Source organism: Pelobates fuscus, chromosome 1 (genome assembly GCF_036172605.1).
Source record: "Pelobates fuscus isolate aPelFus1 chromosome 1, aPelFus1.pri, whole genome shotgun sequence".
Classification (NCBI taxonomy): Eukaryota; Metazoa; Chordata; class Amphibia; order Anura; family Pelobatidae; genus Pelobates; species Pelobates fuscus.
This window is the reverse complement of record NC_086317.1, coordinates 306,577,311-306,604,696: the sequence shown is the minus strand read 5'-3', so window position 1 is coordinate 306,604,696 and position 27,386 is coordinate 306,577,311. Positions and strand designations below refer to the sequence as shown.

General features: G+C 41.8%; 1 protein-coding gene across 4 annotated transcripts in view; it reads left to right on the top strand.

Annotated features, from left to right (window-relative positions):
* The window catches only part of CHST10 (carbohydrate sulfotransferase 10), a 58,309-nt gene extending 34,155 nt beyond the window's left edge, over positions 1–24,154 (top strand). For all 4 annotated transcript variants that reach the window (XM_063458269.1, XM_063458259.1, XM_063458279.1 and 1 more), the window contains exons 4-6: positions 18,153–18,384; positions 20,289–20,394; positions 23,049–24,154. In XM_063458269.1, the coding sequence (XP_063314339.1) occupies positions 18,153–18,384; positions 20,289–20,394; positions 23,049–23,586 (876 nt within the window). In that variant the 3' untranslated portion in view covers positions 23,587–24,154. The remainder of the gene's footprint in view (positions 1–18,152; positions 18,385–20,288; positions 20,395–23,048) is intronic.
* Positions 24,155–27,386: the final 3,232 nt, after the last annotated feature.

Sequence of the window (27,386 nt, the reverse complement as noted above, 5' to 3'; positions counted from 1 at the left end):
TCCCCAAAACCTTGTCTCCCTCTCCACCACAGTCCCGGTTTGTCTTTTTCGCACCTTCCTAGCCCTTCTCTGTCTCTCTTGCCCCTTTCCCAGCCTCTCTGTGTCTTTGTCCCCCCCTACCAGCCCCTCTGTCTCTTGCTCCCCTCACCCCTGTAGTGGGTCTCTTTCTTCCCTTCTCAGCCTCTCTGCGTGTCTCTTCCCCAGCACCTTGTCTTTTTCTCCCTTTAGCCCCTATATGTGTCTTTTGCCCCATTCCCTAGTCCCTGCCTGTCTATTTTGGCCCTTCCAAGCCCCTCTGTGTTGGTTTGTTTCCCCCAACAGTCCCTCTGTGCTTGTTTGCTCCCTCCCCCGCCTCTCTGGGTCTGTCTGGGTCTGTCTCCCCCCTCCCATCCCTCCCAAGCCCCCTATGTGCCTGTTTGTATTGCACTTTTCTAATCTAAACCGTTTGTAATAAAATGGCCCATTTTGCAACCACAATAACTAACTCTACCACATTCCACCTCCTTTTTAAAATGTTAAGATTACTGGCCTTTGGCCAAGCAAAAAAGGTTGGAAAGGGCCCTGTATAATTCATATAAGCTGCCTTTTTCCTCTAGCACTGTGCCAATAAATAGCCCAGCGCACTTCTTGCTATATTTCATACCCAGAGCAATGGGGCTGTGAGGGTGCAACCCACTTCTTTGGTATGCTTATGGCATGAAAGCAATTGGTCCCTACATTCCTTACCAGCCTTCAACTGCCTTAACTAGATTGTACAAAATTCTGTGCAAATGGGAAATACCATTCTTTTAGAATCACAAGAAAGGAAAATAAGCATGAGACAGTGTTTGCTAGGATTGCTAAACATTGAGTGCTATTTGATAAATAAGGACACTGGTAATTACACAATAATTTAAATAGTATTCTTGGCCAATAAATGTAAGATAAATTGCTTTTGTTACTGGCAGACAGATTGCAGGCAAACCACAGGAAGAGACCAAGACAGTTATATTATGCAAATTGATGTAAGATAAGGGTGAAGTGTCATAAGCAAAGAAACCACTGGTCTCAACTAGCATTATTAACTGTTTTATTTTTATTAATAATGTGTAAATCCTTCTACTCATGCTCAGAGTAGCTACTTCAGTCAAAAGGAATGCATTAACTATCCTACCACGATATACTCTAAGACTGAGTTGTTGCCGTAACACCTTGTACTAAGTTATAATCTTTTTACCTATTGCTGTCTTGAAGATATTAACCAGATACGCACTGTTTTGCACTTAAAGGAGCACTACAGTGTCAGTAATACAAACCTGTATTCCTGATACTATCGTGTTAAGCTACTTGGGTCCTTTGCCTCCCTTAAGTCGCTCTGAAAAGGTGTTTAAACTCACCTTTTCTCCCACACCATGCCAGTCTTGCTGCGGCTGGCCCTGCTTTCATGGCTGACATCATCATACTTGAATAGTCCAAATCCCTAAATAGTGACACTTGGAAGCTATGGTTAAACCATTAATTGCTATTTTAACTAATTGTTGGCTAGAAGCAATTAATGGGTACAAATCCCTCTGTCCTTCTTGACTATCCTAATGTCCCTTTTTTCTAGGAACTCTATATTGTTGGTGTGTCTGAGTGTATAACCGCGCTCCACAGTAATAATACTTGGAGCAATGTGTCTTTAAACTACAATAAATGAGTTTAGAAATCAGTCTGTGCAAATAAGATACATTGTTCTTGTTGCAAATTCCCTTTTTTTTTTTTGCAAAACACTTAAGTCATCAAATAATTCTCAGAACAGTAATGCCTCTGGTCATACTCCAAAGTTAAAGGGATACTATAGTACCAGGAATACAAAGCTGTATTCTAGTTCCCTCTGCCCCCCCCCCCCCCCCCCCCTCCCCTCCTTCGCTGTGAATAAGGTGTTAAAAACCTAACCCCGGGTCTGATGTCCCTCGGTGCTAAGTCGTGGCTCCGCCTCCTCCGATGTTACTTATGAGGGGGCGCTAATCTGCATGCGCAACAAGCAGGGCCAGCCCAAGACATTGTGCTGCCTGAGTCCAAAGATAAAATGCTGCCCCGCCACCAAAACAACACTCACCAAAACATGCCCACATCCATTATGTCAAATTATTATGATTAAAACCCAAATTGAACTTTTCAGGATTGAGATTGGATCTATACATTTCAGTAACATATTTAGAGCAATGTACACTATATTCGACGTCACAATATATATATATATATATATATATATATATATATATATATATATATATATATATATATATATATATATATATATATATATATATATATATATATATACACACACACATACACATAGAATGTGACGCCAGACCAGAACCGTTTGGCCCATCTAGTCTGCCCAATTTTCGAAATACTTTCATTAGTCCCTGGCCTTATAGCGAGGATAGCCTTATGCCTATCCCATGCATGCTTAAACTCCCTCACTGTGTTAACCTCTACCACTTCAGCTGGAAGGGTACTCCATGCGTCTACTACCCTCTTTGTAAAGTAAAATCAGGAGTTCCACGAGATCCTGATTTTATTGCCCCAACCAAGATGAGAAGACCGCAAGCAAAAAATCAAATCCTGGAGTAAACTGTAGTTTGATCACAGAAGGGTTCACAAATGAGTCTTGGTAGTGTCTATTGAATGTCTATTATTAGGGGGCTTCGAAGGTTATATATTTATAGGTACATTCCAAAACTCATTATATCCAGAACCTGTACAGATGGGATTATATCAGAACCATATTTTATGCTTATGGAATATCTTCATTGGTATTAAAATATTAGCCAAGTACAATACACAATCACTAACCATAACATATCAAAAAGTTAAATTGTCATGTGGGATGTATGCCATTAGATAAGGATGTTTTTCTGTATCAAGTCCATCTATATTAATTTATATGGACATTGTATAATGCAGAGCTGTATAGGGTTCAATGCTTCTCTGCATAAGGCATATTGTAATATTGGGGGGAGGGGGGTGTTGGGATGACGTGTGTGTCTTTGTGTGTGCTGGAAATGGAGTGCAGTGAGTGTGTGTGTGCTGGGCATGGAGTGTGCATCCAGGGCCGGTGCAAGGATTTTTGCCGCCCTAGGCAAAAAAAAATTTGCCGCCCCCCCATATGTCCAGCCCACCATGTGACATCACAATGCCCCGCCCATATGCTCTGCCATATGGGCCAACGCCAGTCTTCACAAAGTGTCTTATCTGAAAAGACAGTGTGTTTACATTAAAAAGCCTACAGGCACAGGCTATAGACACCAGAACCACTACATTATGCTGTAGTGCTTCTGGTGACTATAGTATCCATTTAATGTGCGGTAAATTAGAGATTAGTGCCACTAATAATATATTGGATTGCCTACTTACCACCAGATGAGGACAAGAGGCTGATGATGGGCTCAGTCTGGCTCCACAGGTCTGGTGTAGAAGAGGCTCTCTGGAGACTGTTTTTAACAGTGCTCACAACAATTAACGAACAGGAAGCAGCTCCATTTTTTTAGGGTCCCTTACACAGCTCAAGGTCTGGGCCCCCAGGGGGCATACGCCTACAATGCCCACCCATAAATCCACCTACATGGCCCATCCATGAGTTGGGGATGTTTTATGTGTGCAATTTGTGTAAGGGATGTAGTGTGTTTATAGGGGATGTAGTGTGTGTTTGCGTGTAAGGAATGCATTGTATGTTTCTGGGTGTGTGTGTGTGTGTGTGTGAGTAGGAATGCATTGTATGTAATTGAATGCAGTGTGTGTCTGTAAGGGGTGCATTAATTATGTAAGAGAACGTAAGGGATGCATTGTGTGTTTCGGGTGTGTCTGTGTGTGAGTAGGAATGCATTGTATGTTTCTGTGTGGGGGGGGGTGCATTGTGTATGTGTGTAGTGTAAAAGAGAGGGTTTGTGGGGTAGGATAGAGACTGGGAGGGGAACAGCTCTTTCTTTTTTTAAAAAAATTCATAGTGCTCTCCCCTCAATTATTGATTTCCCCTTCCCTTCTGTCCCTCCGTGTTCTCCCCTTCTGTCACTTAGTGCTCTCCCTTGGCCCCCTGTCCCTCTGCAGTCCCCCTTGGTGGTCTTCTCACTCCCCCCTCCTTAGTGGTCCTCCCTCTCCCAAACCCCTTAGTAGACCTTCCCCTACTCCCCCCACCCCCTTAGTGGTAATCACCCTCCTCCCCTCTCCTTAGTAGTCCTCCCTCCTTACCCCCCTTTGGTGGTCCTTCCCCCCCTTAGTGGTCCTTATCCCCCCTCCCCTACTGGTCCTTATCCCCCTCCCCTAGTGGTCCTTATCCCCCCTCCCCTAGTGGTCCTTATCCCCCCCAACCTCCCATAGTGGTCCTTATCCCCCCTCCCTCCCCTAGTGGTCCTTATCCCCCCTTCCCTCCCATAGGGGTCCTTATCCCCCCCTCCCTCCCATAGTGGTCCTTATCCCCCCCTCCCCTAGTGGTCCTTATCCCCCCCAACCTCCCATAGTGGTCCTTATCCCCCCTCCCTCACTTCCCTAGTGGTCCTTACCCCCCCCTCCCTCCCCTAGTGGTCCTTACCCCCCTCCCTCCCATAGTGGTCCTTATCCCCCCTCCCTCCCATAGTGGTCCTTATCCCCCCCTCCCTCCCATAGTGGTCCTTATCCCCCCCCCTCCCTCCCATAGTGGTCCTTATCCCCCCCCCTCCCTCCCATAGTGGTCCTTATCCCCCCCCCTCCCTCCCATAGTGGTCCTTATCCCCCCCTCCCTCCCATAGTGGTCCTTATCCCCCCTCCCTCCCATAGTGGTCCTTATCCTCCCTCCCTCCCATAGTGGTCCTTATCCCCCCCTCCCTCCCATAGTGGTCCTTATCCCCCCCCTCCCTCCCATAGTGGTCCTTATCCCCCCCTCCCTCCCATAGTGGTCCTTATCCCCCCTCCCTCCCATAGTGGTCCTTATCCCCCCTCCCTCCCATAGTGGTCCTTATCCCCCCCCCCCATCACTCCCTTAGTGGTCCTTATACCCCCCCCCTCCCTTAGTGGTCCTTATACCCCACCTCCCCCTTAGTGGTCCTTACAACCCCCCCCCCCTTCTTAGTGGTCCTTACAACCCCCCCCCCTTCTTAGTGGTCCTTACAACCCCCCCCCCTTCTTAGTGGTCCTTACAACCCCCCCCCCCTTCTTAGTGGTCCTTACAACCCCCCCCCCCTTCTTAGTGGTCCTTACAACCCCCCCCCCCTTCTTAGTGGTCCTTACAACCCCCCCCCCCCCTTAGTGGTCCTTACAACCCCCCCCCCCCCTTAGTGGTCCTTACAATCCCCCCCTTCCCCCCCTTAGTGGTCCTTACCCTCCCCTCCTGCCCATGTAGCGTGGCCGGGCGGCGCGGAACGCGGGGCAGGAACCTCTGTTTCCTGTACCCGGCCGCCGGCGGAATGACCGGAAATGCTCACTCAACAAAGGTTCCTGTCCCGCGTTCCGCGCCGCCCGGCCACGCTACATGGAGAGACCGGCAGGAGGGAGCGCTCTGCGCTTCCCTCCTGCCGGTCACTCAAACCCGGCCGCCCTCCGTGCAGCAGTGCTGCGCCGCCTGGGGCTTGCTAAAGCGCTCAGGCGGCGCAGCATGAGGAGGCGCAGCGGGGACAGGGATCCGGCGCCCCCTGGTAAGTTGCGCCCTAGGCGGCTGCCTAGGTCGCCTTACAGGTGGCGCCGGCCCTGTGTGCATCTGTTTGTGTGCTGAGGATGAAGTGTGTCTGTGGGGATGCTGGGGATTGGCTTCCTATGGGCAGCACACTGTGTGTGCACTGCAGCCAATCATGACACTTATCCTTGCTGCATCCGCGGCTGGAGTGGGGTCTGATCTGTCTTCTATTGGCTCCAGCTCCGCTCCTTAAGACCCCACTGTTGCTGGCCTGCTTGTGACTCCTCTTGCCCTGCTAGTCCAGGCTGCCGGCCACCGGTGCTGCTCTGTAAGTTTTCTGATATGGAGGGCATTCTGACACTGTGGCTTGGTCGATGGCTTAGCCAGCCCATGACAACAACCACAGCACTGCTGCAAAGTATTTAAAGTAAATCACTGAAGTTCCAGCAGCACAGCAAGAGATGTCAAAGTGCCGGAACTTCAGCGAGCATAACCCTGAGTGCCCGGCAACCGCAGCTCAACCTCCCTCTCACGATGCCCCTGGTCTGTTACAATTTGGCGCGGCCTCACAGCCCTCCCCATCGGAGGGGCTTATCAAAGTGATGATTTTTCCACAACTGGTAATTATCCTGGTAGATTACCAGGTCGGCAAAATGTTGCTCCTGTCTGAGTGCCGCCTAGAGCTATAGTCCCACCAGGACCTATGGACGGGCCGGCCTTGGTGACAAGTGCCACACGGGCATTATGCCCTCCCCATAAAAAAGCATTGAATCAAATCTTTCCTATGGGGAAATAGCTGACACTTGATATCCTCATCCAATGAGGACGTCCAGCGTCTGTTACCAGACCAAAAGTTCGTTAACATCCAGTAAGCACCTCCAGTGACTGTCTGGTAGATAGACACTGAAGGCAGACTTAGTGCTGCAATGTAGACATTGCATTTTCTTTGGAACTGCGATGCTTTACATTGCAGCACTAAGTGCAGTCAAGACCCTGCACCCAGACCACTTCAATGAACCGAAGAGGTCTGGATGTCTGGACTTTTTGTAGTGACTTAGCTGATCAGAATGATGGAGAGCAACTGCTCACTTAATTTATGCCCATACTTGCTTAACCCCTTCACTGCCAAACCGTTTTTCTTATATACAATATTGGCTTTACTTTAACATGGGATACACAACAAACACAGAAATGTAAGCTAATACAGCACATTTTTGTATCTATATTACAAAGGTACACAATATACATTTTGAATTATTGTTTTGACATGATTTGAAATATTTTCAAAGTTTATCACAGAAGTAGATATCGCTAAATATATTGTTTATAGACGTAGGGTTTTTGTATGGAATATGAGGACATTAGAATTACAGCTTCCTAAAATGGCAACAGGTTGTATAAATATCAGTATTAAGTCTGTTTTTGTTTTGCATTACTTGGCAATGGGAAATGAAAGGAAAATCATTTTAGATACCGCTTTGGTAGTGAAAGATTTGTTGATCATACTAGAAGCATGTTGAATCCAAATGCATGATCGACACATGTTCATTTGGGTTTAAACCTTTAATATAGAAATGTATCTTTATTTTCCTGAAATACTTCTCATAGGTAATGTTTAAAACTTCAAGGAAATGCATTTGGTGGTCTACGGCTTGTTCAGACAGCATGGAGGTTTAGGAAAACATGTGGAATGAATAAGAGATTCCCAACTGCCGCATGTTGCTAGAGACTCGACAATATGTTTGGCTTGCCTCCACGACAGTGGCTTGTTTATATCTGATAAGCTGTTATATAATCCGATCACATTGTGTGGCAGATGGAATGCTTTTGAAAAAAATACAACATGACTGTAAATATTTATTCATTGGAAGAAAAAAAGGATAAATACATCTTTTGTCATATCTGTTTTACGGAAGAGGGGAAGCAGTATATTAAAGTGGTTTACTTGGAGAGAATAAAGATTTGAACTTCTTGACTATTAAAAAGACACAGATACTCCAGAGTAATCTGTTTGAAAAGTAATTTTTCATTTAGATCAATGAAGTGCAAGCAAGCCTAACCAGTACTTCCACTTAAACTTATCTAACGGCAGGGCGCAATGATGGTATGAAAGCGATTGGCTAACCATCCTTAGTCCTGTCTGACTAATGTTATTGTCTATAGTTAGGAAAGGTAATGTGGAAGTTCACTTTCATATGAGCACAGTAGCCTGGTTGCAGGCTTTTGTAGGTTGTAGTGTAGTTGTTTTCTTTTTGTTTTTATTAACCCCTTAAGGACGCAGCTTCAAAAACTGGACTTACTCTTAAGGACACAAGCATTTTTTGCATTTTTTGCTGTTTGTGTTCAACCTCTGTTTGCATTTTTCTTATTTATTACACCAACACATGTTATATATTGTTTTTTTAAAGGACAAAAAGGGCTTTAATCTGTTGTGACATATAAATATATAAATTCTTATTTATTATAAAAAAATCCCCAAAAAATAAGAAAAAATGAAATTGTTTTTTTTCACAGTTTAGGCAATAATAACGTGTGTATAATAAGTGCAGCTGAAGGAAAGTAATTTTAAAAATATTCAATTAGTTGTTCTGATTTTCAGAGTACATAATATGTCTATGATTTCATCTTATTTTGAAAGTTACAGGTCACAAAATACAAGGAGTAAAAACTTTTTTTAATGTGGAGCTCTTTTAGAATTTGCCATGTTTGCCTTGTAAGCTTAATAGCCATCACAGAAAGCAAAATTGCTGCACAAAAGTAGGTATATATTTATATAAAGCACACATCGCAGGCTATTTACCAAAGGGTATTCTGACACTTTTTACGTAGCCATTTCGCTGCCAATCTCTGCTAAATCGTGTAGTAAAATTGTATTTTTTTCAGATTTCTACCATACACACATAAAACAAGGATTTTTAATGTGTATTTCATAAAGTTGATATATACTACTGCTGTAGAAAACCCCATATTGTTTTCAGCCATATCAACAGAGTAAAATGATAACCCCAATCTATGTCTTTGCCACTATCCTGTGAAGTTACAGTGCCATAAAAGAAACATGACCATTTCAGTTTTCACAGTGATAATTTTGATAGATGAATTTGATGGAGCAAGTCTCATTTTGGGGCATTGTAGCAGTTTAACTGTTGAATTTATCCCTCAATGACCTACCATTGGTGAAAGAAGACACTACAGTGTATCTCATATGGTATATATTGTGCCTTAACGTGATGCCATTTTTTCACCAGTTTATGTCAAACTTTGTGGTAAAATATTTTTTTTTGCATTTTTTACATACACATTACATTTTTGGGGGTCATTTTTCAAGTCTGGTATGTGCCACTGTGATCAAAACCCCATAATTATTCTCAGCAAACTCTTCTGAATAAAACAATACCCCCAATGTATGTCTTTGCCACTATCCTGTGAAGCTACAGTGCCTTAAACGAGTCCTGACCATTACAGTTTTTACAATTAAAATTTTGATAAATGGATTTGGTGTGTCTATATCACATTTTAGGGCATTGTAGCAGTTTGACAGTTAAAATTACTCCATAAATGCCTACCATTTGTGAAAGTAGACACCACAGGCTATGTCATATGGTATATTTTGAGGTTATTATACAGTTATGTTAGCACCAATTACTTTCAAATGTTATCATATTGTTTTATTTTTGCATTTTTAGACACACATGTTGTATTTTAGTAGTTAATTATGGAAACTTGATATATGTTACTGTAAATTAAATCACAAAATTATTCTCAGCTATATTTCCTGAGTACAAAATGACCCCCTTTGTACACCTTAGCCAGGTTTTTGTGAAATTTAAATGGCTACATGGATTTAAATGGCTACATGCAGTGCTAACTTTCAGCACTGCATGCAGCTCATCAAAAAACCTGGGGCCACTAAAATGGCCCCAGCTGACAGAGGGGACACCCAGGTTTCTAATGATACCTGGGGTTCCTAGTGTGAGCAGGGATTTAACCCTGCTCACACTACATTGCTGTCTATGGGGATTTAAATCCCCATTGAAAGAGCTGCTTGCCAAACTCACTTTGAGCTCTGCATGCAGCTCATCAAAAAGCCTGGGGCCACTAAAAATGACCCCAGCTGACAGGGTGGACACCCAGCTTTCTATTGATACCTGGGTTTCCTAGTGTGAGCAGGGATTTAACCCTGCTCACACTGCATTGTGCTCTATGGGGATTTAAATCCCCATTTAACCCCTTAAGGACCAAACTTCTGGAATAAAAAGGAATCATGACATGTCACACATGTCATGTGTCCTTAAGGGGTTAAACAGCTGCATGCCGATCTCACTTTGAGCTCTGCATGCAGCTCAGCTGTCAGTCTGTGGACATTAAAAATGACCCCAACTGACAGAGGGGAGACCCAGGTTTCTAATGATACCTGAGTTTCCTGGTGTGAGCAGGGATTTAACCCTGCTTACACCACAATCTAGATATAGGCATTTAAATGCCTATTTAAGCAGATACATGCCGCGCTGACTTCCAGCACTGCATGTAACTCATCAAAAAGGCTGGGGTCACAAAAATGTCCCCAGCTGATAGAGGGGAGCCCCAGGTTTCCATTGATACCTGGAACTCCCTTGTGTTAGCAGGGATTTAACCCTGATCACACCAAATTGTAATAGTGGGGATTTAAATCCCCATTTAAATGCTTGTTTGCAGCGCTCACTTTGAGCTCTGCAAACAGAACATCAGTCAGTCTGGGGCCACTAATTCTGGCCCCAGGTGAGAGAGGGGAGCCCCAGGAATCAAATGATACCTGGGGATCATAGTTACCAGCAAGGTAATAGACCCTGCTGGAAAAATACTGCATGACGGAAAATTTCCGTCATGCGTCCTTAAGGGGTTAATCAGGCCGCCATACCCCAGAAACCTTATAATATGCTGTAGTAGTTATGGTGCTTAGAGTGCCCCTGAAAGGCTGACATTTGCTGAAATAATGTAAAACTAGAAAAGGTACAATTTCTGGGGAAATTGTGTGAAGTGTTCTTGCCTCCACCAGTAGTCTACAACTGGAGTGGGCGGAGTAACTATTATTATTTATTTATATAGCACATTTAATTGCAACATTGTTGCCTAAAGTGCTTCACAGTTACATTAAAATATACAGTTATAAAAACATTAGCAGGTGTACAAAAGGCCCTGTCTATGACATCACTTGCTGCTCCAGCCTGGCACAGGTCAGAGTATTTTGGCGGTTGCCATCTTCAAACGGTCGTATTTTAAAAACTATACATCCTACAGCAAAGAGCTTTATATTGTGAGAATCACAAGACCCAGACCTATATTTTTATGCATAGTATGTCTCTGAAGTATTACAAATGAAGGCACAGTCGCAGTTTAGAAATTACCCTTCAAGTTTGAGCTGGCTTGAGTGAAGTTTCAATAAATGTCAATGGACGGCGTGAGTTGCAAACAAATGGTCATATTGTGAAAACTATCTATCAGGACTATGGCTTAGCCGTGGACATTTCTAGTGGCAGCAGGGGTAGCTGAACGTTTTGATATAAGATTTGTGTAGGTGGGCTTGAAAATGAGGGAGTGGTGGCAGTTTAGAAATCATGTCGTGATTTTTCAGCTTTTGCCAGCTCCCACTGTAGTTTTCAACATTGTGCCATTCATTCCTATGGGACCAATTTCGCCACAAGAACGACGATATTTCGAGAATCATTCGGCGAAACGTTCCACAAAGTAATAGCACACCAATCGGGAACAATCCGCACGTTTCCGTATATTACTGTCTATGTAGTGTAAAAACTGTGGGAGGAGTTAGGGTGGTAAATTTGGCTATAATAATAATAATAATATATATGTGAGATAACCGTAAGTGGTCTTGCTATGCAAGAACACTTAAATAAACACTAGATAGAAGGCCATCGTTGTGACGGTATGTGCTCATCTGCAAGTAGAAAAACTAAGACTAGTTTCTAGCCTGGGGGATGCAAGCAACTCTAACTTGCTTTATCTCATCATTACATCTAGACACACTTAGCAATTTTGAAAGCACTATGTAGGCAAGTTTAAAAATAACCATTCAAAAAGTTGCTTTCAAAATTCTTTTAAAAAAAGTCCCTGTTGCAGGATTTTAGAGTTATTTTGTACAGCCTCTTTTGCAATTCCTGTATTGGAATTCGGGATTATTCTAGCTCCTAGTGACCGAATAATCTAAATTTTATTAAAGACAGGAGGCGAATATTTGCTTATCTTTCTTTACTGAAACTCCCAGCAGCAAAGAAACAGTTAACAGCAGTGTAAAAAAGTTTAACCAATCAGAGTGCATCACAGCAATATAAACTGTCATCAGGCTCCTCCCAATTCCTCTTTCTTGATGTAGCCGATCAGTTGTAGAGTCAACCATGTAAAAGTAGTCATTAAAACGATGAACAGGTAACGGTGAAGGTATCTTTAAGGATGAAGGTAGTGATCAACCCGCAGGTAGAGTCAAGGCAGAAGGCAAGCGATCTTCACACTAGGAGGAAGGAGAAACATCGTGAAAGTATGGTCTCTTTGGCAAAAGAAAAACCAAATAAATGCAGTGAACTGACTTCCAATTTAGTGCAAGCTCTAACTATGGTAATAACAGAGTGGTATAACAGTAAATGACCATCTAGAATTTAATGAACTAAATATAATATAAAAAACGGGTTATAATAATAACGACCTAATGAGTCTAGGTTAGCGAAAGAGAGGATGTAAGTCATAGTTAGAAATTGGAGGTAGTACAGGATACTTACCTAGAAGGGTGGGAAGAGAAAACTAGGGTGGGAAAATATTCGCCTCCTGTCTTTAATAAAATTTAGATTATTCGGTCACTAGGAGCTAGAATAATCCCGAATTTTATGGCAAGACAGGAGGCTTCATATTTGCTATTTTAACGCACAGATAGCAAGGACAGAGAAACGTGAGGAGAGTGTCTAAAATAAAAGGTACGGAAGGTGGATTCTCTAGACCAATCAGCGGAGGATAGAATTTCCGCTAAGGAACCTCCAGCTAAGAGTGCTGAAGAGGCGGCTGCGCCTCTAACCGAGTGAGCCCCGAAAGATGCATCAATGCCAGCCAGGGCTAGGAGCCATTTAATCCAGCGTGCAATGGTAGGGCACGAAACTGGTTTGTGAGGCCGTACATAGGATACCAGGAGGGGCCCGGTAGGTGCTCTGAGAAGGGTAGTGCGAGCGATATAGTGTCTTATGCACCGGGCTACGCATAGGAGTGGTCTCTCCGAGAAGTAAGGGTAGCTCACGGTAGATGAGTTGGTCTTAGTGCGTCTAGTGATGTGAAAGTGTACCCCCTCTGGTGTGAAATCGAGGGCGTGAAAGTCGAAAGCCCTGATGTCGGAAACTCTTCGGAAGGAGACCAAGCAGAGGAGGAGAGCTAATTTGGCTGATAATTGGCGTAGGGAAAGCGCTTCGTTGTCCGGCCAAGCTTCCAAGAACGTGAGCATGACGGCAACGTCCCAGAATTGATTATATTTGGGATTCGGGGGTCGAACGATGCGGATGCCCCGCAAGAGTCTGCAGACAGACGGGTGTTTGCCCACCGAAGAGCCTTCTATAGGAACGTGCGCTGCAGAAATAGCAGACCGAAACACGTTAATGGTCCGGTAGGATTTACCCTGGTCGAATAGAGACGACAGGAAGTTAATAATATTAATTATAGGTGTTGAAAAGGGATCAAGGTTCCTTTCCAAGCACCAGCAACTCCATAGGCGCCATGCAGAGATGTAAGAGCGTCTGGTTCCTGGGGCCCATGAGTCCCAAAGGAGTCCCTGAGCAGTTGTCGAAAGGCCTGAGACATTCCACGATCCCCTGAAATGGTCCAAGCCACTAGTTGGAGATGGTCTTGGATCGCCAATGGGTGAAAGTTGCCTATCGAGTCTCTGAGGAGGTCGTGGGTGCAGGGTAGCAGCAGGGGAAAGTCCACTGACATTTCCAGTAGGTAAGGGTACCATGGTTGGGCCCGCCATAGCGGGGTCACTAGAGTTATCTTGACACCTTGAGTTCTGAGAAGTTGTAGCGTGCGTGGAATCATGGAGAATGGAGGGAACGCATATGCCCCTGACATCGGCCACTTCTGTAGGAAGGCATCGACTGCAAGGCACGCTGGGTCCGGTAACCAGCTGTAAAAAGCGTCCGTCTGCCTGTTGAGGCGAGATGCAAAGAGGTCCAGGTTGAATGGTCCCCGGCAAATCTGGAGATGCTGAAATATTTGTGGATTCAGTTGCCAATCGCTGGAGTCCCTCCAGTGGCGGGAGAACCAGTCTGCGACGAGGTTGTCTGTTCCCGGCAGATATTCCGCTCGCAGGGAGATATTCCTGTCTAGGCAGAACTGATATAATTCCTTGGTCAGGTCTGAGAGCATCTTTGATTTGGAACCTCCTAGATGATTCACGTAGCGGACTGCGGACACGTTGTCCATCTTCAGCACAACTGAACAGTTGTAGACATCTTTGGCGAAGCTGCGGATTGCAAATGAGCCTGCAATCAGTTCGAGGCAGTTGATGTGAAGTGCGCGTTCTGAGTGGGACCAGAGTCCTCCTGTAGAGGTTTCCGAGCAGGTTGCGCCCCATCCCAGTAAACTTGCATCTGATTCCAGGATGAAGTCTGGTTGGGATCCGAAAATGGCTCTTCCATTCCAGGCATCCATATGTTGTAGCCACCAATGGAGCTCGAGCCGGACCTCGTCTGTGAGTGTGATCTGTTGGTCGCAAGACGTCGACTGGTGTAGGTATTGGGTCTTTAATCGTTGCAGTGCCCGGTAGTGCAGTGGGGCAGGGAATATAGCCTGTATTGAGGCGGAGAGCAAGCCGATGGTGCGGGCTAGATCCCGTAGGCGAAGGTGTGGTGATATCAGTAACTTCCGAATGTCTCTTTTTATGGATTTTATTCTGGGTGCCGGAAGTTGAAGGACTGCTTGAACGGAGTCTATCTGGAATCCCAGGAATTGTATCGTCTGGGACGGTGTTAGAGATGACTTCTGGTGATTGATCACGAAGCCAAGATTCTGCAATAGGGCGGAGGTCATGTGTGTATGATGGAGGAGGGTTTCCTGGTCCTGTGCCATGAGAAGGATATCATCCAGATAGATTATGGAGCGGATTCCTTGGGACCGCAGTAAGGCCATCACTGGTTTCATTAGTTTGGTAAAGCACCAGGGTGCGGAAGATAGGCCGAAGGGGAGGCAGGTGAATTGCCATAGTGTCTGTTCCCAACGAAACTGAAGGAGGCAGCGGTGTGCTGGTGTTACCGGCACCGTGAGGTATGCATCCTTTAGGTCGAAGCGAGAGAACCAATCTCCCTCGGAGAGTAGGTCTCTCAATAAATGGATCCCTTCCATTTTGAAGTGACGGTATACGATGAAATTGTTCAGATCTTTCAGGTTGATGACTGGTCGTAGACCCCCTGATTTTTTCTTTACCAGAAACATGTTGCTTACGAAGACCTGTGGGCCCACAACTCGTTCGATCGCACCTTTGGTGCATAGATCGTTGAGTTCGCTCCGTAGAGTCGACTCGTCTAGCAAGGACATTTTTATTGGGGTAGGAAGGGAATTTTGAATTGGTTCGACTGAAAAATCCAGGTGGAACCCGGACACCGTTTGAAGGATCCAAGGATCCTGAGTTAGTTGAGACCACTGTTGGGAAAAAAGGGTTAACCGGCCTGCAATAGGAATAAGAGAATAAGGAAGGTCCATTACCTGTAGCAGAGCGACCGCGTAGGGAAGCGGATCCACGTCCTCGGATTGTTCCGCGAGAGGGAAAAAATTGTCTGTGTTGGAATCAGGTATTGCCCGAATTCCAGGTGTCTGAAGGTCAAGGCCTGTAGCCTGTGAAGGCGGCTCTGCCAGTCGCTCGGCCTCTATAGCGACCAGCTCTTCCAGAAAAACGCTGAGAGCGAAATACCTTGCGAATAGAGGATTGTGCCTTTGTCAGTGTTGTAAAAACAGAGACGTGTTTACTTAGTTCTTTTATGAACTTGTCTCCAAATAACATGCCTTGAGCCTCTGGACCAAGTTCTTTGGTGCCTAGTTCGGCAAGTTTAGCATCAATTTTATAAAGGACGGCTTTCCGCCGCTCTGTTGATATTGCCACATTGGCATTGCCTAAAAGGCATAAGGCCCTTTGTGCCCACTCTCGCACCATATGTGCGTCAAATGTGCCACCTGATAAAGCCTCGTCTGCAATAATGAAGATTTGTGTGAGCGGGCCCGCCACATCCATCAACTTGTCTTGAGCAGTTTTAAGACCCTGTTCTAGACCTTTACGGGGGTCTTTTCCTGACTTGGTTAGAAAGGTCACAAGGAAGGGGTCGAATTCTGGTGTATTGGCCACCTTGTCTGGGATGGTGGGGCGTGGGCATTCAGCCCTTAATTTGGCTCTCACCTCTTTTTCTAAAGGCCGACGGAGCCACATTCTACAATATTTGGCAATGTGGTCTGGGGGTGTCCATTCGGCCGATCTAAGGTGCTTAATGCACCTGGGGTCAAATAGAGGGCGTCCAGAGGTGTCAAATAAGGTATCTATGGGGTCAGACTCCGATTGGAGTTCCTCTAGAGGTATGAGGGGTTCATTAGTTGCAGAATCAGATGGATAAAGGTCTCGGAATGTCTTATGAGGCGGAGCCTCAGTATCAGAGTGTTCTGCGTAGTATTCGTCTAATACTTGGAGGTTAAAATCAGAGGTAGAACCCTCAAATGTGTCAAATTTATCATGTTTGGGTTTTGAATAGGGCACTTTAGGGTGTTTAGCGGGCGCTTTGCCTTTACCGGCGGTGGCGCTATCGCCCTTCCAAGGGCGTTTGCGAGGGGCTCCTTCATGTTCCGAAGTGTGAGAATCTTCGGAATCTGAGCGTTGGGTAATGGCCGCCGTAGGGGCTGGTATTGTCTGCTCGCTGAAAGCCGCTAAAGCTTTAGGAATAGATTCAGTGATGGCATTGAATAGCCAAGCCTTAAGTTCGGCAGAAACTGCTGGTTCTGGCACATCAGACATAATGTCAATAACAGTGGGGTCACCACAAAGAGAATAATATAATATACAATATATATATATAGTTTAAAAATTTTTTTATTTTTTTATTTTTTTTTAATTTTTATTATTTTTAATTATTTTTAATTTTGGTATGCAGACAAACTAATTACAATGAGGCGGTGGACTTATACAGAAAGTAATTTTTGTAACAGTGGGGTTCATCCACAATATATCAATGGGGTTCACCCAGAGAGGAAGGACAATGAAATGTCCAAAATCAAATAACAGGTATGTGCCTGTGTTATCAAATAGGGATTACCCTGTATAGAGGCAGAAAAAAGGGGGGTCACCCTTGAAGGAAGGCTAGAGGGGGTCACCCTCTGAATAAAGGCTTGAGGGGGTCACCCTCAGTATCAAGCAAGGATTTTTTAAGTTGAAAAAACCTGTCAAGAAAAAGGGAAATTTTGAGTATGTATCTTTAATGATTTAAAATAAAAAGGTCTGGGGCTTTAAGGGATAAAAGTACTTACCGAACAGCTGGGTCGTGTTCTGCAGTGGGAGCTGAAATGCGAGTGAACCGCCGCGCATAAAATTTCCGCAAGATGGCGCTGAGAGGAAGCCCGGGAAAAGGTAAATAGAAATGGCCGCGGAAAGAAAAAGGGCGGGAAACGTCTCTATGGAGACGCAATGCAACACACGAAGTGTGTGAGGGAAAAAACTGAGCGGAGCGGGCCGGCAAAATGCCGGGCGCTGCGGGGAAAAGTGTGTCAGTTAAACAGACAGTATAAGAATACAAGTATGGTAGAAAAAATAAGAGAGGCAATTGTGTTTATAGGTTGACTGGGGAGTCAGCCCATGTCACCTAAGCAGTGTGGAAAAGCACAGAAAGGCTGAGAAAAATACTAGAATAAGTAAATGAATAAATATATATAATATTAAAGCAATATACTCATATATATATATATATCTATATATATATATATATATATATATAAATCGAGCATAAATAGGAGTATAATTAGAATAGACTCACCTGGGAGGCTAAGCAGCAAAGAAAGAGGAATTGGGAGGAGCCTGATGACAGTTTATATTGCTGTGATGCACTCTGATTGGTTAAACTTTTTTACACTGCTGTTAACTGTTTCTTTGCTGCTGGGAGTTTCAGTAAAGAAAGATAAGCAAATATGAAGCCTCCTGTCTTGCCATAAAATTTAATTTTTTGTTGCTTTGGCACTCAAAGGGCATTTTGTGTAAATGACAGATAAGCAATTTGAAAGAGTAGTATCTCTCTCAAAATAAGGTACCATTGGAGTTGTGGCAGTCTTATGCAATGTATGATCATCTACTGTAACAAAATCACCATTATTTTTCCTCAAGTTAGGTGTTTTTATAAAAAACTTAAATTTTGTGAGTGTTAAAATGGATGAAATTGAATGAGTGTGTTGGTTCTTGTAATAAATAAATATATATAATTGTTTTCTTTTCTCTCATTCAAATACGCTTTTAGTTTAAATTGTATTTTCTTGTGTATTTTCTTTTTAGCCAACTGCAAAACCTATGAAAGATGTATCACACACTGACCACATCCACAAGGAGAGACTAGAACTTCTTAAAAATATGTGCCAAAATGGAACCCTTCTTAATCTTACTCACTCTGCCATCTCTAAGTTTGTGTTAGACCGGATCTTTGTTTCTGACAATCACAAAATATTGTTTTGTCAAACTCCTAAAGTGGGAAACACACAGTGGAAAAAAGTACTGATGGTAGTAAACGGTAATTATTGCTTCTGTTTTGTTTTACTTTTATTTAATTATATTTTGTATTAAATTGTTCGTCGAAAGTGAATTCATCCCTAGAGTTAAAATAGCTCCTAAATAACATTACTGTATATTTTATTTGTTATGTTGATGTATTTTTATACTACTTAGTGCCTAACATGAAACAGATCTTTCACAGACTGTTGTACTCTAAAACCTTATTTTTTTAAATAATAATTCTAATACAAACTACACCTAGATAATCTCGGTTTTACACTTTGTTGACCAATAAGAGGATATTAAAATACAATATGATTGAATATAAAACACAATTTCAAACCCTGATAGGTAAGATCAAAAATTGGAATTTAAGAGAATTGTCAAGGGAAGTTTTTTTTTTTTTTTTTTTGAAAGCCGCCCTATAGCAGATCTAGAGATATTTTTTAGTTATGGTCTTTGCCCTTAAATTTGTAATTCTTGTCAATTCTCTCCAGTTCTTAATTTAGTGAATAAGGCCTGTTGTTACAGAAGGATACTGGCTTATTGTGGATTTCAACATGAAGGACAAAAGGCCCAAAATAGCAGCTGCTCAGAAGACAATGGCAAAGATGTTCTGGGCACATTTTCTTCAAGTCATCCAGTCTCTTAACCCCTTAAGGACCAAACCTCTGGAATAAAAGGGAATCATGACATGTCACACATGTCATGTGTCCTTAAGGGGTTAAAGGACCAATATAGGCACCCAGACCACTTCAGCTCAATGAAGTGGGCTGGGTGCCAGGTCCACCTAGTTTTAACCCTGCAGCTGAAAACATAGGAGTTTCAGGGAAACTGACAGTCACTAGAGGCTGCTTCCGCGATTTACACTTAGTAAATAGCACTTATTTGACGCTGGATGTCCTCACGGAGTCCAGCGTCAAATAAGATCCCCATAGGAAATGAGTAATGCTTTCCTATGGGCGGGTTTTAATGCGTGTGCACCTCTGGCCTCGCATGCGCATTCGACCCAACTTGGGAGCTGGTGTGGGAGGAGAGGTCACGTGCGCTGAGGGAGCCCGGTACTGGATTAAGGTAAGAGGCTCACAGGGTTTTAACCCCTTCAGCGCTGAGGGAGGGGGGCACTCCAAGAGCCTATAGTGCCAGGAAAACGGGTTTGTTTTCCTGGCACTATAGGATCTCTTTAAGTACAGCAGTACATCAGCCACAAATGGTGATGTTAAGGGGTTAATATAGGTCGTTACTAGCAAAATCTCTCCAGCTGTCCTGGCAATTCTTGTGAGGAACTAAACCATAGTAGGTTAAAGAAACAGCAGAGGTCTGTTTGAACACGAGACAAAAGCAAGCTGTAATTGACACCGCTACCAGAAGTAAAACTACTACCACTCAAACAATGAGGACACAGGAAGATGATCATGATTTTTTTAGAGTTCCACTGTGACATTAGTATGTTCTTGGTGGCAGCTATAGGAACGACACTCTGTTTCTACAGGCCAGATTAATTTGGTGCTGGCCCTTCTAAAAACAAAAACATACATACCGGTAGTAGTAAATTCTCTAATGAAGACACAGATCTACCAGGAATACTTTTTTTCCATTTCTGACTATCATGTTTGTTTTCCCTTTTGTTGTTTTTGTATTTTGTTTTTGTCCAATGGCCCATCTTATTGATTTATAGGTTCACATTTCGCTGCTCAGGACTAAAATAGCTAATTTAATTTACAGAACATTTCCACGCCTCTGCCGAAATCTTACTAGCAAATCCATACTTATCTCAACTGTGGACAATATGTATTTATACACTTGTAAAAGAGGACATTTTGTATATGATGCTTAATGTGACTTAAAGACCTAAATAGACTCTATTTGTATTTATTTTTACCATTAAATACTGTAGAAAACAATGTGGGCTTCTTTATACAGGTGCATTTCCATCAATTGAGGAGATTCCAGAAAATGTGGTCCACGACCATGAGAAAAATGGCCTTCCAAGGCTCTCTTCATTCAGTGCACAGGATATACGGGAAAGGTATGAGCCTAAAGGAGTAGTGTCCATAGTATCACATAGGACTGAAAAGGTTTGAATGACTTTAGCTAAATCATGTCATTGTAATCTATGCACAGCTCTTACATCTTGTCTAGAGCATGTCGCAAAATATAGCAATTGTTTTTAAGTTGAGTTACAGACCAAGGGATGTGTATAATTGGGCATACTGAAACAAAAAGCAATATAGAACCCTGTAACTAATCTATAAAAAAAAAAAAGTGCTACAAAAGTTAGAGCCCTGTGTGCTTTAATCTAGCTTCTCCAGCACTTTTGTAAAAAAAAAATTACATAGATGTTTTTAATTAAATGGATAATGTAGGTATGTCAAACATTTAATCTAATTGGTTATAGTTCCCAGAGTCCCCAGCCTCTAAAGCAGACCTTGTAGCCATATTGATTTATACCTGCAATGGCTCGATTATAAGCTGGATTTGGTCAGCTGACATTCTCAGCCATTCACCTCCACCCTTTGCTGCACAGAAGGGATGGGTTGCTGGGAGCTTTAATTTATTATTAAAAACTGAATAGATGCTATGAACATTACAATGAGATGAAGCAGTTATGGGGCCTACAGTTACTCCTTTTAAAAAACTTTTTAAAAAGAAATTGAGGTAACCAAAGAAAAGCTATTCTCAGAAAATACAGTGCTTACATGAGAGAGGCTGCAGGGAGCTATAGGTCTCACCTGAATAACCTAATTAAGCTGAAGTTGTTCAGGTGACTATAGTGTGTGACACGTCATGATTCCCTTTTATTCCAGAAGTTTGGTCCTTAAGGGTTTAACTATAGCTCTATTATACTTTGCTTGTTTATAAGGCTAAGATCGAAAACTGCAGTTTTAGCCTGACTCTGATTTTTCTTATCTGTATTGTGGGGAAAAAACGACCTCCCACCAAGTCTTGATTTATTGTGTGAGCTTTGTTAGATCATTATTTTGTGTCTCTATTCATTAGTAGCCAAGTTCTAACAAAGCTCAATACATTGGCATTCAGGGTGTTTCCACCTGCATGAGCTATATTGTGATGTAATTCCAGTAAAATACAAGTTTAGCAGGCTAAGATTGCCACAAGGCATATGTATGTATATGTGTTTGTAGTATCAGTTAGTTAATAACACGTAGCTAAGATACTGTCATCACTGTACTGACCAGGTGCAGGAATGTAAGAACTGGAATTACGCGTCCCTCTCCTTTGTATCAGATGAGCCACGTGGTTAGACCGGATGGATGAGTTTAGACTCTATTCATTAAATAGGTTAAGGGTATGTGTGGGTGTAGTTAATTGTGGGAGGAGCTACAGTGCTATATAAGGAATGTACTCTATGTATTCAGTACTCAGACTTTGCTGTATTTTGGTGACGCTAGTCCCTCTGAGTCCCGATCGGTGATCCAATAAAGAATCTCTTCCTTCCTGAAGAAACCTGTGTCCATCTCTCTGTGCTTGGCTTCCGTCAGTTTCTCCGGTATCAATATTTCCCAGCAAACTATTCTCCTAGTAGCTCTCTGCTGCTCCCAGAAGCTGAACAAGCCAAATTATTCGAGCTAGTGTTGAGTTTATCCTAAACTGCGTTTGAACCCTAGCTATCAAAGCATGTTGAATTGCACCTGCTGAACTCCAGAAGGGTGTTGAATTATCTTCTGAATTGGTTAAACACTGTTTATTGACCACAGAATGATAATTCTTATATATGATCATTTACTGTATCTTGGACTTGGTTTTACTGTATAAACATCGTGATTTAAAGGGATACTATAGGCACAAGTACAACTTTAATGTATTTGATCGGTTTTGCCCTGGTTGATATACTGTATTTTTACATGCTTAAATCTTTTTTTAGTTTTTTGATTAAAAAAAAAAAAAAAATGTTTTGCAGAATACTGCACCATAAGCCTTTTTTAGCCACACCCACTTCAGAAAAAGGCTTCCTTATCAAAGTATGCACACTTCTCAGCCATTGACAGTGCTGAATGATTTGACCTACAAAGAAAAGATATTATTACCTCTTAGTATAGTATCTGCAACCTGGTTATGAATTAAAAGCAATTATCTGTGCTGTTGGGGGCATACTTTTGATAAGGGAGTCTTTCTGACATGAGGGGACGTGACTAAAGAGACATGGGTTTAAACCTTTTAATATTTTTACACCTTCAGGTAAACAAAGTTGTTATGGTGCCCAGAGTGTATTTAAGCTTAAATTGGTGTGGTGCTTACAATATCCCTGTAATATGACACATTTATAGGGTTACTCACTGACACCAAATTCTGTCTGGATCGACAGAATTCCCGCCATGCCAGTAAATTGCATGGCTGCAATGGGGTAGATATGTCAACAAGTCGACCTTTGAAAATATGGTTCCAGAGTTTAGCAATCCTGACCCATACTTTAAAGTTTGAATCCAGATTTCAGCCGTTTGGTCATTTGGTTTGGACATTATTAAATAATGAAAAATCTCTGCATTTGCAGTCCAAATGTAACTGGATGGTTTTGCCGGATTCAGTACTGTGCCATTTGGACTTTAGTGAATATTCTTGTAAATGTCTGGCATATATTTGGGTCATTTCTGGCTATTGATTTGCTCTCATTTCTGTTCAATGTAATGATTATGTTTTAATATTATTTCTTTGTTTTTATTCCAGACTTAACTCCTATTTTAAATTTTTAATTGTACGGGATCCATTTGAAAGGCTAATTTCTGCTTTCAAGGATAAATTTGTTCATAACCCTCGCTTTGAGCCCTGGTATAAGCATGACATTGCTCCAATCATAATCCGTAAATACAGAAAGAACCGTAAGGAATCCAGAGGAGGCCTGCAGTTTGAAGACTTTATAAGATACCTGGGGGACCCAAATCACAGATTTCTTGATCTCCAATTTGGGGATCATATAATTCACTGGGTGACATACGTAGAACTTTGTGCACCTTGTGAAATTAATTTCAATGTTATTGGACATCATGAAACCCTTGAGGAAGATGCTCCGTACATCCTACGAGAGGCTGGTATTGACCGGTTAGTGTCATATCCTACAATACCACCAGGAATCACAAGCTACAACAAATCCAAAGTGGAATACTATTTCTCTAGAGTAACAAAAAGAGACATTAAGCGCCTTTATGAGAGATTTAAAGTGGACTTCAAACTTTTTGGGTATAAAGAGCCAAGTTTTCTATTTTAATCATGTCTTAAGAATACACTGTGCATTCACAGAAGCTTCTCTGTGGAATCTTGTTGGAATTATGACTCTTAAATGTGTATAATTTGTTTTTCTCTTTTGCTCCTGAACAAATTGATTTGACTTGTTATGCTTGAGATTTGGTAACTTTACTGATTCTTAGTTGCAGAATTTGCACTTGACCCACATTTACCCAATGTAGTTCTTGATAACATCAACTTGGGCACCGTTTTGTCTTATGCCTTTGAAGTAACTATGGGGATGGGGGTAGAGATTAAATGTGAAATTAGTATTTTTGTTCCTATGTTATATCTCAACGTGTTTGTGTGTGTTTTTTTTTTTTTTTTTTAAGTGGTATGTTTGAAATAGACAAATACAACCTCAAAAGGCTAACACTGGAGTTTCAATAGCAATATACTATGGATATTTTGTTGAATCACCTTGACATTATTGGCATTGTATCATGGGAATGCACTAATGATTTTTTTTTTTTTTTTTTTAAAGTATGCACAAATGATCATTTTAAGGAATTTTAATAGTTTTGACTATTGCTAAACCTTTTTTTTTTTTTTTTTTTGGTCTATTGCATGTTTTTTGTTTGTTATTTTTTGAGGGGGTGGGTTAAACTTTTAACTCCCAGCACTCATTTTAGTCATTTATCATCCAGTTTTACATTGCTTAACATACAAAAAATGGCGTATACAGATGTATACTAGCATACCATGGCTGTTTCACGCTGTGAAGGCCACAAATTTGTTTTACACTAAAAAATGTTTATTCCTCTTGTCAATATATTTTGTATTGCTACTTTCTGCTCTCATCTTAAGATCTGATTAACATAAAAATAACATGTTTTAGGCCAAGAAAGTGACCTCAAACATGAAGCATATTCTAGCTTTGCAACTGATAGTAATATACAAAATTTAAAAGATAATCATTCCGTTTCTCCTCAATTCTGTTAACAGGTATGACACTTTAATAATTCCTTTACATATCTTTTGTGTTTACTTTGTTTGTTTTTGTTTTTTAATTATATAGTAAGTTGTTTTTGTTTGTGTTTTTTTTATACTTGGAATGTTAATTTTTGTGTGATAAACTACATTTTGAAATGCCATTTTAATCAAATTTGTTTTCTTGTTATGCCTTTTAATAACTTTTCTCAGGGGAAGATGTTTTCATTTGATGGAGCATGCATTTACATAATGCATATTTTAGACTGGTGTTTTATATATTGTGCATGGAACTTTTGTATTTACATTTGAAATGCTGTTCTAAAATTGCTACAGCAAGCCTGTCAAACTTAAAGGCTAATTCAAAGGCTTACGTTTATGTGGGCTGCAAAAAAAACCTTCAATTTTCATAAAGTACAGTATAAAAAAAAAGCATGAATGAACAACAATAATTTGTTTCTACTACTCTCCAGCCCCACCCTATACTAAACCCTATCCCCCCCCCCCTTCTACTAAACCCCAGGCCCCCTAAACTCTACCCCCTCACACTAAACCCCTGCACCTTAAAAAAAAAAAAATATATATATATATATATATAACTGACTTCACTCACATTTAGTATCCGAAGTACTGCGCCTAATAGCGCTGTCCACACCCTGTGCCAGATCTGAAACCCCTTGAAGGCGGAGCTGGATGACGTCACGTCAGGACGTGATGTTGCGCACCTCTGCCCGCCTCCATGCGCCTCCGGTAGAGTGTGTGTGTGTTTTAGGGTGCACACCCTAATGCAATAGGCTGGGCACGCCTATGCCACCATTACATTCTCTCTGGGGTCTCACACGACGGATACTGCTTACCTTCAATTTTTCCTTCCCCCATTATGAAGGCATGCATGCTGGGTTCGAGAGATGGAACGCACGCATGGCGATAACGGAGGGCTGCTGGGCATGTGCAAAACGATTGTGTCAGTTAACGGCAAAAAGTATGCCAGTTTCATCCATACGCATTTAAAACCCAGTGCAGCTGATCAGATGACTGGTGTACGTCTCTTCTGCTGCTGTGTGCAACACCAGTGCCCTACCCACACTAGAGGTAATTTTAAGACAAGATTCTCCTTCATTTCAATATTAAATTATTCCTCTCCTCCTCTTCCTCGCCTTATTTAGTTTTAATCCTAATTTCTGGATGTCTTATCGAGCGGACTCTATTGGCAAAGCAGAGGAGGTTAAAGCTGTTGCAAAACATTTATGCTGGTCTTGGTGTCACTTTCCATTACCTGATGACTCTAAGAGAAAGTTGTGCAATCTTCCTTCCTGATTGTTACTCTATTCCTTCCTCTAAAGAATTTATAGGTCATACTTCCAGTAAAGGGAAGAAAGGATTTATAGAATATTTAGATTCTGGCTCAAATGACAAATCTGCTTTTTCTTATAGCTCCACTACTTCAGGACCTCCTTCTGATGATCTTTCTGTCTTTCAAGATGAAAATATTCTACAAAATATATTACTACTAAATACTAAATATTATACTAAAGAAGTCTCATGTGGTGGAGGAATGAGCATAAAAAGCAATAGCTTTTCCCTTCCATCCTACATTTAAAGATGCAAGTTCTAGGGAATGGGAAACTCCAGATAAATAGCTTGTTATAACTAAGCATTTCAAACATGTATCTGTTCAGGAAGAAGACAAATGATGGAAGAGCTTTCTAAGGTACAATTCCAATATAGCTACTTGGGGAAAAAACTGCACTCCCTATTGGAGAAACCTTTAGTCTAAAAGGTTCATGTAGGATCTTAGTTGCCAGATCTTTAAAAAAAAATGTGGCTAGAGAAGCTGGGTAGGGTGATCTCTAAAGAATCTGATGAGAACCCTTTAAACCTCTTACAAAACATCAAGCTAGCCACAGACTTCTTATGCGATCCTTCATCTGAAGCCTTAAGACTGTCAGCAAGAACAATGGGATTAGTACAAGTAGCGTTGTCTGGCTTAGATCTTTGGCTGCAAATGATCCATCCAAGTACTAACTTGGTCTTCATTGGATGAGCTTATAAATCAAATGGCAGATGGCAAGAAAGCTCCACCTCAGGAGAAAAGAAAAACTTAATGGAACAGAAATGTATTCTCTAACAAAAAACTTTCCTAAAAAGAGTCCCTTTTGTAGAGATGTATGTATGTGTATATATATATATGTGTGTGTGTGTGTATGTATATATATATATACAGGGAGTGCAGAATTATTAGGCAAGTTGTATTTTTGAGGATTAATTTTATTATCGAACAACAACCATGTTCTCAATGAACCCAAAAAACTCATTAATATCAAAGCTGAATATTTTTGGAAGTAGTTTTTAGTTTGTTTTTAGTTATAGCTATTTTAGGGGGATATCTGTGTGTGCAGGTGACTATTACTGTGCATAATTATTAGGCAACTTAACAAAAAACAAATATATACCCATTTCAATTATTTATTTTTACCAGTGAAACCAATATAACATCTCAACATTCACAAATATACATTTCTTACATTCAAAAACAAAACAAAAACAAATCAGTGACCAATATAGCCACCTTTCTTTACAAGGACACTCAAAAGCCTGCCATCCGTGGATTCTGTCAGTGTTTTGATCTGTTCACCATCAACATTGCGTGCAGCAGCAACCACAGCCTCCCAGACACTGTTCAGAGAGGTGTACTGTTTTCCCTCCTTGTAAATCTCACATTTGATGATGGACCACAGGTTCTCAATGGGGTTCAGATCAGGTGAACAAGGAGGCCATGTCATTAGATTTTATTTACAGTACTTCTTTTATACCCTTTCTTGCCAGCCACGCTGTGGAGTACTTGGACGCGTG